We start from the raw sequence: 18,095 nt of genomic DNA on the forward strand, positions 1-18,095 counted from the left end.
AAGGTATCTTTCAGTGCCAAGAGTTTAGTGCAGTCATCTGGGGCTAGTGAGGATTTCTTCTGAATTATCATAATGGCAGTAGGAACACATAATAGAGGGAACTGACGCACCTTGGCAACTGTGGAATGTGAGGAGTAACAAAGAATCAAATGTAAGGTAACTTACACTGCACTGATATTGTCAGTAGAAGAGAGACACGGAGGAGAGGAAATTGTAGGGAAGCTGTTGAGTTAAAAGAGAAAGGTAATCTTACTGTCAAGAATGTGGATTAGCACTAATTTCTTTAAGCTTCACTTTCCTCATCTGTAAAATAGATGAAACTACCATCTAGATTTGCTGTGAGGATTACATGAGACTGTGTCAAGTGCTTAGCTTGGAGCTTACACCTAAATGAACACTACTACTTCAGTGAGCTAAATTTGAGAAATAATGAGGTGGTCATAAGTGTTTCTGAAAGCTGTCCTGCTGGTGGTAAAAATAGTTGGAAAAGGGATTAGAACTGGAGGTTGGGGTTCAAGGTGGCAGCGGGTGGGTGTTAGCTGAAGCCAAAAACATTGTTACATGGGGCAGCAAAGATGGCAAGAGCAGAACTTTCAGGTGGTTATGGGAGCAAGGGATGGGGCCACGGGGCAAGGCTAGGAAGAGGGAGTTGAGAGCAGTCCAGGGGATGAAGAATCAGGAGGTGGAGTTTCACAGAGAACAGAAGGCTGTAAGGAGGGGTGTTAGCAGTGTCAGATGCTACAGAAGTTGGAGATCAGCACTGAGAAGGATTACTGGGCTCCATGGCTACATTCCTGCTGACCATTTCTTTTAAATAACAACTTTATTGAGATAACATTCACATACCATTCGTTTCACCTGTTTAAAGTATACAATTTTTTTTTAGCATATTCACTAAAATGAATATGCAGCCATCAGCACAATCAATTTTAGACCATTTTCATCAGTCACTCCCCACTCCCACCAGCCTAAGCAACCAGTACTCTACTTTTTGCCCCTATGGATTGGCCTATTCCAGACATTCCATGTAGATGGGATCGTATATGACCTTTTGTGACTAACTTTTTTACTTAGCTTAGTGTTTTTGAGATTCATCCATGTTGTAGCATATACTTCATTCCTTTTTTGACTGAATAATATTCCACTGTACCGCATTTTCTTTATCCATTCAGCACTTGATGGACATTTGGTTGTTTCTACTTTTTGGCTATTATAAAAAAATGGTACTATGTACGTTCTTGTCCAGGTCTTTATGTGGACATGTTTTTTCATTTCTGTTGGGTTTATACCTAGGAGTGGAATTGCTGGCTCATATGGTAACTCTGTGTAAAACAAATGTTTTTTTAAACTTATATTCAGCTCTTCTAAAGGACATGAAAGGGGATAAGTTCATAACCCCAGTAACAGTTTACCTAAAACCTTTTTTTCCTTCTCCCCTACTCTTTTTAACCCCCCCTTCTTTTCATTATGAAAAATGCTAACATAGAAAAAGTAGAGAGCATAGTATAATATACCTATCACCTACGTTTAACAGATAATGTTTTGCATTATTCTCTTCATTTGTTTAAAAAAGTTTTTTTTTTTCTGAAAATTGTGAAAGTGAATTACAAGCAAACACCTCAGCTTACATCTCTAAAAATTAAGGCCATTTTTGCGCTTTACTGCAGTCACATGAGTTTATTGTTGATGTTTGAGAGGCTGGCTTCAGCAGGGTGGTGGAGTAGATAGAGGCTGGATTGCTCCTATAAATACACAATCTTCTTCATCACATGTACTGGGGGTAATAATAAAATAGCACTACTGCCTGTGTGTGTTCTATAGTTTTGGGCTCAAATAGAAATGGATAGTTCTGTGTATGAAAGTAATCCTTTATATTACTGTAGTGTATTATAGTTTTAAAAGTTTATGGATCTTTTTAAATCTTCCTGAGAACCCTGTGATTTATGTATCTATACTCATGCCCACCTTGCCCGCTTAAGTGACATACTCCTCAGTCACATGGTTATTATTAGCAGTAAGTGAAAAACCTGGAACTGGAACCCAATCTCCTGGCCACAAGTTTATTGCTCTGTCTGCTATATCCATGTCCTCACCATTGTCTTTTATGTTTCAAAAGAGATACTTCAGGAATATCTCTGAAATGTGTCCTTTCCTCCTTATTCTCACTGCTGCTGCCGGGTGGGGATCCTCTTCTCCTGTCGTAACTTAAAGGAGTCTCTCCCCTCTTGAGACTCACTTCTCTATTAAGCTGCAGTGGGCTGTGATGTGGCTACAGTGGTGAACAAAACACATATAACCCCCGCCTCCCTGGAATTCACAGCCCAGCAGAATAAGCTGCTCGAAGGCAGGACCTCGTTGTATTTCCCTTTGTGGCACTGCTGCCTGGCACACAGCTGCAGTGTAGTAGACCTCAGCACACATTCTTAAATATGAGTACTTACTGAGATGTTTTGCAAAAAATAACTTGAGAATCAGATTACTATAGGCCTTTTCACTGAATGATTGCATGGAGAAAAAACAGACTCACGAAGACTTTTCCAAACATGTGATACTCTTATCCCTTTTCACTTACCATACCCAAATAGAAAATTGGTTGTCGAACAGATGTGTTGTATCTTAGCTCTAATGTTTCCATACCTTTAGAATATCTCAAATAGTTTTTAAAAGGTAAGCAGTTTCAAAATAGTTTTTTAATGTTAGCATTTATTTGTCTTTTGTGTTGTCTTGTTCAGTTAAAGGTAACCCATGTGTAAATAATCTTTTTAAAGTGTAAATTAATCTATTTTTATACTTTTATAGGTGTATACATTTCCAAATACTCAGACTATCTTCATGCAAGACCTTGGTATCATGGGAAGTCTGGTTATGTTGTAATTTTTAATCTAATTAAGGTAAAGACTAAATGTGCTTCTATGTAATTTTTCTTTTAAAAATGAAAGATTATCAGTCTGTGATAATGTTCTTTGCAGATCATTTGCTACACATAGTCCTTGCCAAAGACAGCTATCTAAAGTCAGAGAAAATAACTGCTTTTTGCTTTCCTTTACGGACAAAGCTTTTTTTGAATTCATTTTATAGATGATCTATGAATATGTTTTTTTAAAAAAAGCTTCAAAATAATACAACAGGTATTCAGTGAAAAGCTTTCCTCTCACCCTGTCCCACAATGGCACTTTTTAAATAGTAAATAACAGAAAACGAGTAGCTGCTTATAAAGCAGTGTGATTTCAGTTATCAGAGATGAATTTAGAAAGCAACATTCATTGATTTAAGTTGTCAAAATGAGAAACCTTTATATATATTTTTTTAACCCCTAAAACATTGAGACCTTGTTCACAGTTTCATGGGGCACCTGCAACTGATGATCTCAGAAATTTTTAAATGCCCTTAAATAGTCCAGTATAAATGAATCACGCAATTAGAATTTTCACTCAAATAGTAGGAAAACTCTAATTTTAGAGGTTGGGGGGCTTTTTGAGGACATATTCTGTGGTCTCGTTTTGGTTTTGCTTTTGTTTTAGCTTTCCTACTATCTTAAGTTCTTTGGTCATAAACCTAACACTACTGATTTTTTTAAGAGTGTGAACTCTTCATATTCCAAAACTTGTCCCCAAGAACTGGAGGGAAAGTAGCTTTGCATTGGCTCATAGTCACTGCTTCCCTCCCTTACTCTTCCCTCTCCTGCTCTGTGATAAGTGCTGTAGTTCTGCCGCAGACAACGTGCCTGTCAGCTCAGGTAACAAACATTTTTTGCTTATGTCAGATTGTGCCTCGCCATTGGTTTCGTGCCCCCATATCCCACCCTGTCTGGTGGATACTGCTGTTTAGTTTTTGCCTATGTGCTCTCAGTCTTCCTTACTTTACTGCTTAGAAGCCAGCCCTGCCCAACATCATAAGCTGTTTGATGGGGAGAGAATACAGGTTTTGATTGCTCACTGAAGTACCATTTATATTATTTGTCTTCTTAGTATTGCCTTTGGTGGTCCTGTTGATGAAGAGGCGGGACCTTGACAGCAAACATGTGTATATGTTCTTTATTAGGCTACTTTTAAATAAATCCTAGAGTCAGATTATTGCTATTTGAAAACATTTGATTAGTCTTAATATTTTCATTCTAGGGAAGAGTCAAGTTTGTGTCTGAGAATTATACAACTAACTATACCAGCCCATCTTCTGGCTATGATTGCCACGTGGCTGTAAGTACTAACAAGTTTTCTCACAAGACAAGTCAGTTTCGCACCTTTGAACTGAATCAGGTATAGTCACCTGGGAATAAATCATTTCTAAATCTAAGGAGTTAAATTTTGGGGTTGGGTAGGGTTGAAATAAACTTGATGCACGTGGAATTCTGTAGTATTACCCTGATAATACTTATTTTGCTTCTTTCAGTATTACCTCTATGAACTTTCAGGCAGCACTGTTATTGAGCGACCCAGACAGATCTGTCCTTATGTGATTGTAGCTTTTCAGTACAGGGAACCTAAAAAGATGGCAGCACCAGCTCATAATCATAAAAGCAAGTAAGTAATTATGTACATACTTGGTTTTACTGGATTTCTTTCCTTTGCTCTTATAAAATATGCTTCTTTTTTTTTCCCCCTAGACTTGAACTCAAAGAAGATGGTAAGAAGTTATTTAATTGGTTCTTTTAGCTGTTTCTTTAAGTAAATGTTTTGTTCATAAATAAAATAATCAGTTTCTTTCTTACCCTCATTTCTCACAGTTCTCATCTATCCATGGAAAGGGAAATTAATTATTCAAGGCTGTCTGATGTGTGATATAACTCTTTGGTCCTCTTACGGCACATTGGTTCCAAAACAACTGTAAGTATTGAATAAGTGCCTTTACTGATGCTTGTATAATTTTTTGATTCTCATTTTGAGGTCTTGCTTGTTGGCACTGGTGTGAAATACAGCAACCGTACTTGGTTTTAGATTACTCCTGGGGAGATGTATAGAGCACAGGGCCATGACACAGGAGACCTAAATTCAGATATAAATCTGACCGTTGCCTTGAAATAAGTTAGTTTTATAATCTTTGACAAATCACTTTTTATATTTTAGTATCTTAATCCATTTATGGGAAAATGATCTCTCAGGCTAAATTAATTTACTTGATGCTAGAAGTTTGACTTTCCCCAAGAAACAACTTGGACTTGCCTAGATAACAGATGCAACAGATTCTAGCCACTGAATTCTATTAGAATCTTTATAAGGTTTGCAGTATCTAGCTTTTTAATTTTCACACGATTTTCCTAGACTAGTATTAGAGTAGCCTTTACATGTATTTACATTATGATGAATTACAGTACTTGCTTCTGCAGAGAGAACTGTGAAGGGCATCTTGTGATATCTTTTTGTTTAATCTATTCTTAGTTTGCACCCAAAACTGTTGAAAGTTAGACATGCTTTAATTGAAAAATAAAATGAAAACTGGTGTGCTATTAGAAATCATTTACTTTCTACTGGCCTTTTTTAAGAAGAGAGAGGGAATTTATAGCCCATAGAATAAATTAAGGATTCTGTGAATAAATAAATGGGAGAGAAGGGAAAGTTCTTTCTCACTGTAGAGTGCAACTAATAGGTATAGAAAGAGCGATGGAATTTGGAAATCACATTTTGGCAACATCATAATAATCAGTGGAGGCTTGATGTAGTAGGTGAAAGTTTGATGGTATTTACATATCTCGCAAAGGAAAAAATAAAGACTTTACAATGGAAGAAGCTACAGAGACCATCTTAACTAAGTGGTTAAGTTAATGTCACCAGGAGAGGAATAAACATCATGTGCTTCCTGATACGATGCACAGAGAATAACACGATATCAGTCTGTGGTGCTCCTGCCAATCTAATCAGGAAGAAAGGTTAGACATGCCCAGATTGAGGGACATTCTGCAAAATAAATGGTCTATATTATTCAAAAATATCAAGGTCACTGAAGATAAAGACTCAGAGATTGTTGCAGACTGAAGGAGACTAAAGAGACATACGTAAATGCAATGTGGCATCCTGGATTGGATCCTGAACCAGAAAAAAGTACCTTCTTTTGTTACAAGGGACCTTAGTGAGACAGTTGGCAACATTTGAATGAGGTCTGTAGGTTAAAAAATTGTCCTGTATCATTGTTAATTTGTTGATTTTTGCTAATTGTTTTGTGGTTATATAAGGAAATATTTTTCTTAAGGGTACACATTAAGAAGTATTTGGGGGGAAAGGAGGCATCTGTAAGTCTGCAAGTATTTAAAAATGAGTTTTAGAGAAGGAAAAGGTAGTCAGGGGAAATGATGCAAGTCTGGCTGCGGTTCATCCTGTGGCACTGCATGGTCGGCAGTCCCATATTATCAAAAGTTCTTACGTAGTGTAATTTCTAGAAGATTCTCGTTCCAATATGCATAATTCTTCCACATGTCTGGATATTTTGGTTATAACAGAAATGCATGCACTCAGAAAATGGGAACGCATTTGCAGACCATGGTTTATGAGGTCACATACTCAAAAATCTATACTATTTATGAATGTGTACATTATTTGATCTGGCGTTTATAGATTTAAGAATTTTTTGTGGTTATAATATTTTTGTTTGCTTTATATTAGAAGACCAAAACTTATGAAGCTGTAGTTTCAGTGCTTATTACATTACATGATATTGTTATTTTGTTTCTTAGACCACACGAACTAGACTTTAAGTATGTAATGAAAGTGTCGTCTTTGAAAAACAGACTACCAGAAGCTGCTTTTAGAAAACAGAATTACGTGGAGCACAAAGGTCTGTTCAGATGTCATGGTACACTGCATGTCCTGAGCTCTGTTCCAGTTCTTTTCCACCCTCTCTTTCATACACACATGCACGCGTGCATGTGCACTCTCTCTCTCGCCCTCTTACTTCTGTTTTCCCTTAAGTACTTCTTAAAAGGGTCTTTTGTGAAAGGTGTAGAGTAGCTCTGTGATTCAGTTCTTGGGAGGTTCCCTCTCTACCTACTTTCTGGAGAGTTTATATCGTAAATGGGTGCTGAATTTTCTCAAAAGCTTTTTCTGCATCCATTGAGATCATCATAGGGTTTTTATCCTCCAATTTGTTAATATGGTGTATCACATTGATTGACTTGCGTATATTGAAGAATCCTTGCATTCCTGGGATAAACCCCACTTGATCATGGTGTATGATCCTTTGAATGTGTTCTTGGATTCTGTTTGCTAGTATTTTGTTGAGGATTTTTGCATCTATGTTCATTAGTGATATTGGCCTGTGGTTTTCTTTCTTTGTGACATCTTTGTCTGGTTTTGGGATCAGGATGGTGGTGGCCTCGTAGAATGAGGTTGGCAGTGTTCCTCCCTCTGCTATAATTTGGAAGAGTTTGAGAAGGATAGGTGTTAGCTCTTCTCTAAATGTTTGATAGAATTTGCCTGTGAAGCCACCCGGTCCTGGCCTTTTGTTTGTTGGAAGAATTTTAATCACAGTTTCAATTTCACTGCTTGTGATTGGTCTGTTTATATTTTCTGTTTCTTCCTGGTTCAGTCTCGGAAGGTTGCGCTTTTCTGAGAACTTGTCCATTTCTTCCAGGTTGTCCATTTTATTGGCATATAGTTGCTTGCAGTAGTCTCTTATGATCCTTTGTATTTCTGCAGTGTCAGTTGTTACTTCTCCTTCTTTCATTTCTAATTCTGTTGATTTGAGTCTTCTCCCTTTTTTTCTTGATGAGTCTGGCTAATGGTTTATCAATTTTGTTTATCTTCTCAAAGAACCAGCTTTTAGTTTGATTGATCTTTGCTATTGTTTCCTTCATTTCTTTTTCATTTATTTCTGATCTGATCTTTATGATTTCTTTCCATCTGCTAACTTTGGGGGTTTTTTTGTTCTTCTTTCTCTAATTGCTTTAGGTGTAAGGTTAGGTTGTTTATTTGAGATTTGTCTTGTCTCTTGAGGTAGGATTGTAGTGCTGTAAACTTCCCTCTTAGAACTTTTGCTGCATCCCATAGGTTTTGGGTCGTGTTTTCATTGTCATTTGTCTCTAGGTATTGTTTTATTTCCTCTTTGATTTCTTCAGTGATTTCTTGGTTATTTAGTAGCGTGTTGTTTAGCCTCCATGTGTTTGTATTTTTTACAGTTTTTTTCCCTGTAATTGATATCTAGTCTCATAAAGTTGTGGTCAGAAAAGATACTGGATACGATTTCAATTTTCTTCAATTTCCCAAGGCTTGATTTGTGACCCAAGATATGATGTATCCTGGGGAATGTTCCATGAGCACTTGAGAAGAAAGTGTATTCTGTTGTTGTTGGATGGAATGTCCTATAAATATCAGTGAAGTCCATCTTGTTTAAGGTGTTATTTAAAGCTTGTGTTTCCTCATTTATTTTCATTTTAGATGATTTGTCTGTTGGTGAAAGTGGAGTGTTAAAGTCCCCTACTATTATTGTGTTACTATGGATTTCCCCTTTTATGGCTGTTAGCATTTGTCTTGTGTATTGAGGTGCTCCTATGTCAGATGCATAATATTTACAGTTGTTATATCTTCTTGGATTGATCCCTTGATCATTATGTGGTGTCCTTCTTTGTCTCTTGTAATAGTCTTTATTTTAAAGTTTATTTTGTCTGATATGAGAATTGCTGCTCCAGCTTTCTTTCAATTTCCATTTGCATGGAGTATCTTTTTCCATCCCCTCACTTTCAGTCTGTATGTGTCCCTGGGTCTGAAGTGGGTCTCTTGTAGACAGCATGTACACAGGTCTTGTTTTTGTATCCCTTCAGCCAGGCTGTGTCTTTTTGTTGGAGCATTTAATCCATTTACAGTTAAGGTAATTATCGCTATGTATGTTCCTAGTACCATTTTCTTAATTGTTTTGGGTTTGTTTTTGTAGGTGTTTTCCTTCTCTTGTGTTCCCTGCCTAGAGAAGTTCCTTTAGCATTTGTTGTAAAGCTGGTTTGGTGGTGCTGAATTCTCTTAGCTTTTGCTTGTCTGTAAAGGTTTTAATTTCTCCATCGAACCTGAATGAGATCCTTGCTGGTAGAGTAATCTTGGTTGTAGGTTTTTCCCTTTCATCACTTTAAATATGTCCTGCCACTCCCTTCTGGCCTGCAGAGTTTCTGCTGAATGATCAGCTGTTAACCTTACGGGGATTCCCTTGAGTGTTATTTGTTGCTTTTCCCTTGCTGCTTTTAGGATTTTTTTCTTTGTATTTAATTTTTGATAGTTTGAGTAATATGTGTCTTGGCATGTTTCTCCTTGGATTTATCCTGTATGGGACTCTCTGCACTTCCTGGACCTGACTGGCTGTTTCTTTTCCCATGTTAGGGAAGTTTTCAACTATAATCTCTTCAGATATTTTCTCAGACCCTTTCTTTTTCTCTTCTTCTTCTGGGATCCTTATAATTCAAACATTGGTGCTTTTAATGTTGTCCCAGAGGTCTCTGAGACTGTCCTCAGTTCTTTTCATTCTTTTTTCTCTATTTTGCTCTGCGGTAGTTACTTCCACTGTTTTATCTTCCCGGTCACTTATCCATTCTTCTGCCTCAGTTATTCTGCTATTGCTTCCTTCCTGAGAATTTTTATTTTCATTTATTGTGTTGTTCGTCATTGTTTGTTTGCTCTTTAGTTCTTCTAGGTCCTTGTTAAACGTTTCTTGTATTTTCTCCATCCTATTTCCAAGATTTTGGATCATCTTTCCTATCATTACTCTGAATTCTTTTACAGGTAGACTGCCTATTTCCTCTTCGTTTGGTCTGATGGTTTGTTACCTTGCTCCTTCATCTGCTACATATTTCTCTGTTTTCCCATTGTGCTTAACTTACTGTGTTTGGGATCTCCTTTTCGCAGGCTGCAGGTTCGTAGTTCCCTTTGTTTTTGGTGTCTGCCCCCAGTGGGTAAGGTTGGTTCAGTGGCTTGTGTAGCCTTCCTGGCGGAGAGGACTGATGCCTGTGTTCTGGTGGGTGGGGCTGGATCTTGTCTTTCTGGTGGGCAGGGCTGCGTCCAGTGGTGTGTTTTGGGGTGTCTCTGAATTTAGTATGATTTTAGGTAGCCTCTCTGCTAATGGGTGGGGTTGTGTTCCTGTCTTGCTGGTTGTTTGGGGTGGGGCGTCCAGCCCTGGAGTTTGCTGGCCATTGGGTGGAGCTGGATCTTAGCGTTGAGACAGAGATCTCTGGGAGAGCTCTTGCCGGTTGATGTTACATGGAGCCGGGTGGTCTCTGGTGGTCCAGTGTCCTGAACTCGGCTCTCCCACCTCAGAGGCTCAGGCCTGACACCAGGCCGGAGCACCAAGACCAACCATGTCAGCCACACGGTGGGTCTAGGGAGAAACGGAATTTTTCACAATAGCATTTTAAAATAGGAAATGTTCTGTGTTTCTGATTTTCTCCACAGTCTGTTGCCAAGATATGTGCTTCAATATGTATGAGGTGAAACTGTCCAACAAACAAGGGGAAAAAGTAGATAAACTAACAGAGTACATTAAAAGGGAGCAATTGGTAAGAATCATCAGTTTAAAATATTATTATTATGTTTTCCTTAAATTGAGAAATTGATATCTGTTTATTAGTTGGCTCTGCCTAGGTTGAATTGTTTTAGCTTGCTCAAAAGGATTTTTTTTTTTTTTTTTTTTTTTTGGTCACGCCACACAGCTTGTAGGATCTTAGTTCCCTGACCAGGGGTCCAACCCGGGCCCACAACAATGAAAGTGCCAAGTCCTAACCACTGGACCGCCAGGAAATTCCCTTAAGAGGATATTTATCATTTAATATTTATTGACATGATATGTATTGGCTAACATGTTCATCCCCTTTGTATCTTAGTTTACTTTTTCTGTGTCTCACTAGTCAGTTCATACTCCTGGTTTTAAGTACAGGAGGACAGTTTTTCTCAAATCCTTTTTTGTTGTTGTTTTTGTTTTATGATGGAAGAATTGAGTAGATCCCTAGTATTTCTGCATTAATCAAAGGAGATTGATTTGTGGGATATTTCTTTAAAAGTGACCCTTGTCAACACATAGGTGTATAAAGAAGAAAAAGTTGCTGCTTCTATTGCTTTCATAGCGTAGAAAAGCACGATTCTACTGAGAAATATGTAACATCCAAAGACCTCTCCACTGTGTTAACCAGGGCTCCTCGGTCTGAGGATAGGAGTAGATGCTGACCTTACAGTGAGTGATTCCCAAACATCCCAAAGGAAACAGTGTGCATGGTGGAAGTGACCAAACAAGTCTGCTCAGCCCTTTAGTGGCACAACAGACTTATCCCCATAGTAGACAGTATGAAACCGGTAAATTAACAGAATAGATAGGTGAGCTGCCTTGGGGGAAGTGTCAGGTAAGATGCTTGAGTTGCACGTAACAGAAATTCAGACTGGCTTAAACAATAAAGAGTTTTGATAGGCTTACTTTTGAGTTTTAGATGGTAAAGCAAGTTCAAGTGCTGTTTGCTCAGGACTCTTTTTCTTTCAGCTTCTCCCTCCTCTGTGCAATAGTTCTGTCCTAGGCTGCCAGTCAGGGCTGCGTGCTTCCTTTTTGCATGCAGAGAGAACCCGTCCTCCAAACCATGGCTTCTGTCCTTAGACCAGTTCCATCATCTGCATGTCTCTCAGCAGCAACTAGAAAGGGAATGGCCCACACTGATTAGTTCAGGCCACTCAGAGCCCACCTTCCAGAACTGGGTGCGAGGTCAGGGCCCCCATTCTGCAGTAAGGAGGTGCAGTGGCTGACACAGGATGCTGAGCAGGTGACCACTGAATATCGACGGGGATTACAGGCTATGTGTTTTCGAAGTAGTGTAGTTCATTTTATATTTGGAAATTCAAAGGAAGGAAGTTCAAAGATACTTTGAGAAAATGCATTAGTGAAGGGTCTACTTGTGAGTGCTTCTGGTATTGAGCTCAGGAGACTCGGTGCCCAGCTTTACTTCACAGTTTGTGTGTTAATTACTTAACAGAAATTACTTATCACATAAGGTCCTTCGCTCTCAGTGCTCCAGGCTGCTTTTCCTGCCTCATTTTATAATGAATAATCTTTACATATCGGTCTCCCTACCTAGACATCGAGCTCCTTGAGGGTAGGTATCATGTCTTAAGCATCTTTGACACCTTGGTGCCTGGTGTATAGTGGACGAGCAGTAAATGTCCCTTGTACCTACAACACTGGACTTCAAGAACAGTACTGAGGAAGGTCTCTTCTTTAAAAGGTGGTAAAGACATGTATGGCTGGATTTTTCTGTGTGTGAATGGAAAAGGCTAGAAGTAGATATTTCAAAGATTCTATGATTTTTTTCCCCACAAAGGTTAAAATAGGAATTTTATATAGCCCTTTCAGCGCGTAATTTGAGAGACTAATAAGATACACTACATATTTGTTTTACGTGCACATATTTTGGAATAAAGGAATGTACAGTTTTAAGCAGATATAGGATTTTACTTTCATCTATATTACAAAACTAAAATTCAGAATAATGTAGCTAATTATTGTCACTTTTACTCTTTACACCGATAAAAAGATAAAACAAGAATTACATCTGTTTGCTGATAAATACCAAAGATATGGGTATATATAACTGTTGATACATTTATTCAGTAATTCTTTCTTGAGTGCCTACTGTGTGCCAGAAGCAAAAAGACAAATTGTCCCTGCCGTCAAGGAACTTACAAGACTATAGGAGACAAAAATGTAAACCAACCAATGCATAGGGGCTGTGATAGAAATGTTTGGAGACTCACAATAGTGATTGTTCCTGTGGGTGAAGTTTCAGTCTCATAATTAGTTCCAATAAATAATTAGAAAAGAAGTCTTTTTTTCATACTTGAGTTGTTGAATAATTTATTGATTTATCATATTTGTAGGCTTACGACCTGTCAAGTTTTGAAGTATGTTTTATCACTTTATAAAGTGGTATCTTTTATTCTGTTTTTTTAACTGACAAATTACTGTATGACATTGAATTTTATCTTTGTTAAGGGTATATAGGCTTTTGAAATGGTGACTAATGGGGAAGAAGAGCTGTTATCTCTGTGATTTAGAATGACAGAAGATGCCACTGAAGACTGTGGTAGAGGGAAAATAGAAGTATTTATTTTCATCTGCATTTCTTATAACCAGGGGACCTAATGATGTTATTTCCTTTTATTACTCATCTCTTAGGAAGCTGTAGAAAGGATTCTTTTAATGGATGGTATCTTCCAGTTTTTCTAGTCCCAGGATTCTGTGATATGTTTTGTATTAAAATGAGCTTAACATGTTAATCATAGGTCTGATTGACCTTGAATTTGTAGTGGCTAAATGGGAACAGAGCGGCTACTTAGCAGTATGAAATGTCCAACATGTCAATGAAAAAAAATGAAAGAGGTTGTTTCTGATTGATTTGTTATGTAATTGAACACTATCCTAAAACTAACCCATGATGTTCTAGTTATTTATTATATGTAGCCATAACAAGGCCAAGATTACTTGAATGCTAAGGAGCTTGCAGTTTCTGATACTGGGGACAAAATTGTCCTGATTCCCATAAATACTGACATTTCAAGAATTTTTTTCTTTAACTTTTCATGAGCTTAAAAATCACTGAAGAATGTGGTAGAGGGAGAAGGAGAGAGGAATTGAATCTTCTTTCTTGCTATTTTATGTTTAAGGCAATCGTCAAATGCTTAGAAGATCGAGAATTTTTCATTTTACTTACGTCGTCAGCCTTAATGTCAGAAACAAGTAAGAACAACTTTTTGAATAAATGTTTTTCAGTATGTTTACTTTTATTGTGTAAGATCAGCAACCTCACGTTTCTTCTGATTCTCATTCTGTGTAGGTTTTGGAGAGGAGCAGATGGGTCTTCACGGGTTGCATTTATTCCATTCATCCCCGTCAGCAGGTAAGGACCAGGACTGGCAGTTCACTGCACCTGTGGGCCATTTTTCAGTCCTCATCTTAAACTCTCAGCAGCATATGACCCTGGTAACTCTTTTCTTCTCTTAAATAACTTTCTTCCTTTACTCTCCCTGGTCAATCCTTCATCTCCTTTCTTTGTAGGCTTATCCTTTCCTGTCTGCTCCATGCTCAGATATCCACCTGCCTATGGACATTTCTTTCTACTTAAATGTCTCAGATGGTCCTCACATTCAGCATGTCCAAAACTGGATTCATTTGTTATGGAACAACAAGAGCTGGGAGTTGGTTTTATCATAGTCTCCCCGTCAGTAGGACTTAAGGTCCTCACAGAAGCACTTCCCTCTGTCTGGACTACTTGTCTCCTTCCCCCTGATCAGATGATGTTGATCGCCCCCCAAGCCAGAACCAGGAATTGCCTGCTAGGGGCAAAAAATATTGCTCCTGCAGTCTGTAAATAGATATACAGTATATCTGTGGTATTAGAATTTCAGAGGGCAGTTAGGAAACAAAGTCTAGAAAGGCTGTCTTTGGTGGGGGTAGATAATGAATAAAATTGGAGGAGAAGTGCTGGTCTAGCCACTTACCCATAGCTGTCAGGTGTCAGTTTAAATATCACTTTATTTATTCCCATCACCACTCTTCCTTCAATGAGGACCCCTAGGCTTTTCACCAATATAATTTAAATATTTATTTTTATAATTATTTAATGCCTGCCTTTCTTGTATTCTACTGCATCCCTACTGCTTAGCAATGTCAGGCACCTAAAAAGTAATAAATGCTTGCTGAGCAAATAAATAAATTAAAGTAAATGAGTCATTTCTTTTTGTCATATGAGGAAATTTTCCTCATTGTTTTATAATCACACTGTGTATGTTTAAACATGATTTGTATTTATAAAGCTACAACCAATCCAAAAAAATTTTTTAATTGATGTTTTTAAATTGTATTCAGCTACTCAAAGCAGAGAACTGCTGGCATTACCTGTTTGGAATAAGCAAAATATTACCAGTTATAATAACATAATGGCGATAGCTGCTTGCATTTTTCAAGCATTTACTACATTGATATTCTGCTAGGCACAATTGATTTCACAGCCCTTAATAGGTATTTTTATTGTGACCATTTCAAAGATGAGGAAACTGAAACTTAAACTTGCCCAAGGTCAAACAGCTGAGTCTGAGCTGGCTTCCAGCTCTGTTCCCACACTGCCTCCCTCCGTATGCAGGAGCTCTGCCTTTATTCTTATTTTTAGGTGTACACTACCACCTGAATAAGAAACATTAGTTCCTGTACCATTTGGGGTTGAACAGCACAGGATTTCTTTTTGAGTAAACATTGGATTGTTGTGTTCAATGCTCACAGCCTCCTCTAGTTCGTTAAGACACTTTTCTATTTCTGGTCACTCAGAAATGTTCAGTGCTGGGGTTATTTGTTTTAAATTGAGTGACTCTTCGCTTAGCAGACTTAAAAAGTTCTTATTCTTAGATTTCATAGTAGCCTGTTACAAATCGTTCTGACTTCTGCCTTTCCAAATTCTTGAAATAATGACGTTGTCTAGAAAACTGCTGCTTTATCGTGAACTGTTAGCAGTACATAAGAACTTTGTCATGTTTTATTTTTCCTTTTACTATCTAAATGAACTGCAGAGAAAGGAATTTTTATTTTAATGGCTAGCCACATTTTCCCATTTATTTTTATTTGCCATTCTTTTCCTGATACCTGCTCAAGTATAAACGTATTCAGCTAGGTGTTTCTTAATTTTGCAGTTACTTTTTCGTTAAAAAGAATGGTATACTTCAGTTTAGTAGGCACCAAAGGTCTTTATTATCTGTGGGTTTTTTATTACTGATAAATTACATTTTCTAGGATTTTATTACCTATTTCTCAGTGACCTGACCTTTTCTCTTTTTTCCTGTACTCTTTTCCTTTAGGTTATTGAGTTGCTGAAAAATTAGCATTTCAGTCAGAGAGTGAACCAGGGAGAGGAAGTAAAATACAGACTAGTCAGTCTAGTTACATAATATTAAAAAATTGCATTTGCTAGAGAAGGTGATGAAATATATAGCAGTAGTTACCATGAGAGTTGGGGGTTACTTAGGGTTTACTTTCTTTTAGTTCAACTGGTTTGTGTTGTAACTCTAGTTTCTTCCAGTTTTATTGAGATATTATATAATTGACATACAGCACTATATAAGTTTAGGGTTTACCAGCATAAAGATTTGACTTACATACATTATGAAACAACTACCACAGTAATTCTAGTGAACATCCATCATATCATATAGATACAAAATTAAAGAAAATAGAAAAAACATTTTTTCCCTTGTGATGAGAACTATTAGTATTTCCCTTCTTTTTCCTTCTTTGGCTGCGTTGGGTCCTCGTTGCTGCAGGCTTTCTCTAGTTGCGGCTAGCGGGGGCTACTCTTCATTGCAGTGCACGTGCTTCTCATTGTGGTAGCTTCTGTTGTTGCAGAGCACTGGCTCTAGGCACGCGGGCTTCGGTAGTTGTGGCATGCAGGCTCAGTAGTTGTGGCTCGCAGTCTCTAGAGCGCAGGCTCAGTAGTTGTGGTGCACGGGCTTTGTTGCTCCATGGCATGTGGGATCTTCCCAGACCAGAGCTCGAACCCGTGTACCCTGCAAAGGCAGGTGGATTCTCAACCGCTGCGCCACCAGGGAAGTCCCAGTATTTACTTTCTTAACTTTCATATGTAACGTCAGCAGTGTTAATTATTTTTTATTATGTTGTACATTACATCTTTAGTACTTATTTATCCTATAACTGAAAGTTTGCACCTGTGACTACCCTCTTAAGAGAATTTGAAGTAGGTCATATAAGGTACAGATTAGATACATTTTAAAAGCAGAAGATGAGAATAGAAAAGTAATTCTGCCAACTCTAAATGCCGGTGCATTGAGCCCACGCTGGGCTCCTGGTCAGATGAGATGGAGCTGCAGGCGGGCCTGCCTTCTTCATTCTCACCTGGTGATCCCATCTGAGTGACTCTTTTTTGGTTCTGTGTGTGCGTGTTTTCATATATATGGAGATAATATATGTTCATTAAGTGCATCCATAAGTCTTCTATTAATTGCTATTTAGATTACCATTTGAAACACTGTATCATATTTAACCATCCTGTAATTTTGTAATCTAAAGCGTTTTTTCCTGCATGTTTTTGAAAAAACAAGAACTTTGGGTTTTTAATACATGTGTATATATTTTAGGGCTGAAAGACTTGAAAGTTGAAGATGACATCTCATCGAAGGTGGTACCTATTTTACCTGCCCTTAATTGTGCCCTGCTGGAAGCAAAGAAATCATTTTCTGAAAAAGGAATCTGTCCAAACACATTAGTAAAGCATAATCTCCAAGAACTGTACAAGGTGGACAAAAGTCCTTCATTGACTGCTGCTTCTCAGGATGGAATTAAAGAGACTGCATTCTTTGGCAAAGTGTCCAGTGGTTTTGACTTGACTCCTCCAGCTGAAAAGTGCCCTTTACAGTCTTTAACTCAGTTGAGATCTTATTCTTCAAATCCTAATGGGTACATTTTGGAAGTATCTACTGCACTAGACTTATTGGCAGACTGTCCTCAGTCTCCATGTATTTCAGATGGAATTTGTGACGCTGGATTTTCTTTAGTTATGACTCCAAATGCTGAATTTCACGACTCAGCGGCGGAAGTAAGAAAAGAAACAGAAACACAAAAGAATTCTGAAGAGATGTTTAAAGCAAGGCAGGGAGCTCTGGTCCCATTAAGTCCCGCATCAAATCTGAGAGTTCAGCGTAAGAGAAAAGCAGGCACGCTGCCCGTGGTACAGAGTAAAAGGGTGAAGTTGTGCCATCCCTTTCCCAGAAGAACTCGTGGTGGAGCAAAGAAGCGTCCAGACTCTCGCACAACTCTCAAGTTCCGTCAGAAAAGAGAAAACGGTAAGCATGGTCTGTATGGATTTTCAGCTGAGCAATTAGTAATAACTGTTGTGTGTTAACCCTGTTCCTGTGTGACCATCCTGGACTGTAGCTTGACAGTGTCCGTTAGCTCTCTCCAGGTGATCTGTGTGCATGCTAAAGTTGGAGAAGCGCTAATCTAGATAACATGAAAATCAAGAAATAGGACAAAAGCCCACCCACCAAAAGCTTGTATTTCACCTGTAAAACTGCTCAAATCATCACTCAGTTATTTACTTACCTGTCTAAGAAGTACGGTATTTCAGATGGAATTTATTGATGCTGGATTTTCTTTAG

At 38.1% G+C, this 18,095-nt stretch overlaps 1 protein-coding gene across 1 annotated transcript in view; it reads left to right on the forward strand.

Annotated features, from left to right (window-relative positions):
* The first annotated feature begins 4,124 nt into the window (after window positions 1–4,124).
* Window positions 4,125–18,095, forward strand: part of LOC149750855 (protein TASOR 2-like) — a 28,406-nt gene continuing 14,435 nt past the window's right edge. Inside the window, exons 1-9 of the mRNA XM_089902622.1 lie at window positions 4,125–4,256; window positions 4,390–4,520; window positions 4,604–4,623; window positions 4,724–4,823; window positions 6,665–6,765; window positions 10,356–10,459; window positions 13,602–13,674; window positions 13,772–13,834; window positions 17,076–17,780. Coding sequence (XP_089758748.1) covers window positions 4,489–4,520; window positions 4,604–4,623; window positions 4,724–4,823; window positions 6,665–6,765; window positions 10,356–10,459; window positions 13,602–13,674; window positions 13,772–13,834; window positions 17,076–17,780 — 1,198 coding nt within the window. The 5' untranslated portion in view covers window positions 4,125–4,256; window positions 4,390–4,488. The remainder of the gene's footprint in view (window positions 4,257–4,389; window positions 4,521–4,603; window positions 4,624–4,723; window positions 4,824–6,664; window positions 6,766–10,355; window positions 10,460–13,601; window positions 13,675–13,771; window positions 13,835–17,075; window positions 17,781–18,095) is intronic.

Source organism: Delphinapterus leucas, chromosome 1 (genome assembly GCF_059928025.1).
Source record: "Delphinapterus leucas isolate spDelLeu-1000000601 "Yukka" chromosome 1, BTC_Dleu_Yukka2, whole genome shotgun sequence".
NCBI classification, from domain to species: Eukaryota; Metazoa; Chordata; class Mammalia; order Artiodactyla; family Monodontidae; genus Delphinapterus; species Delphinapterus leucas.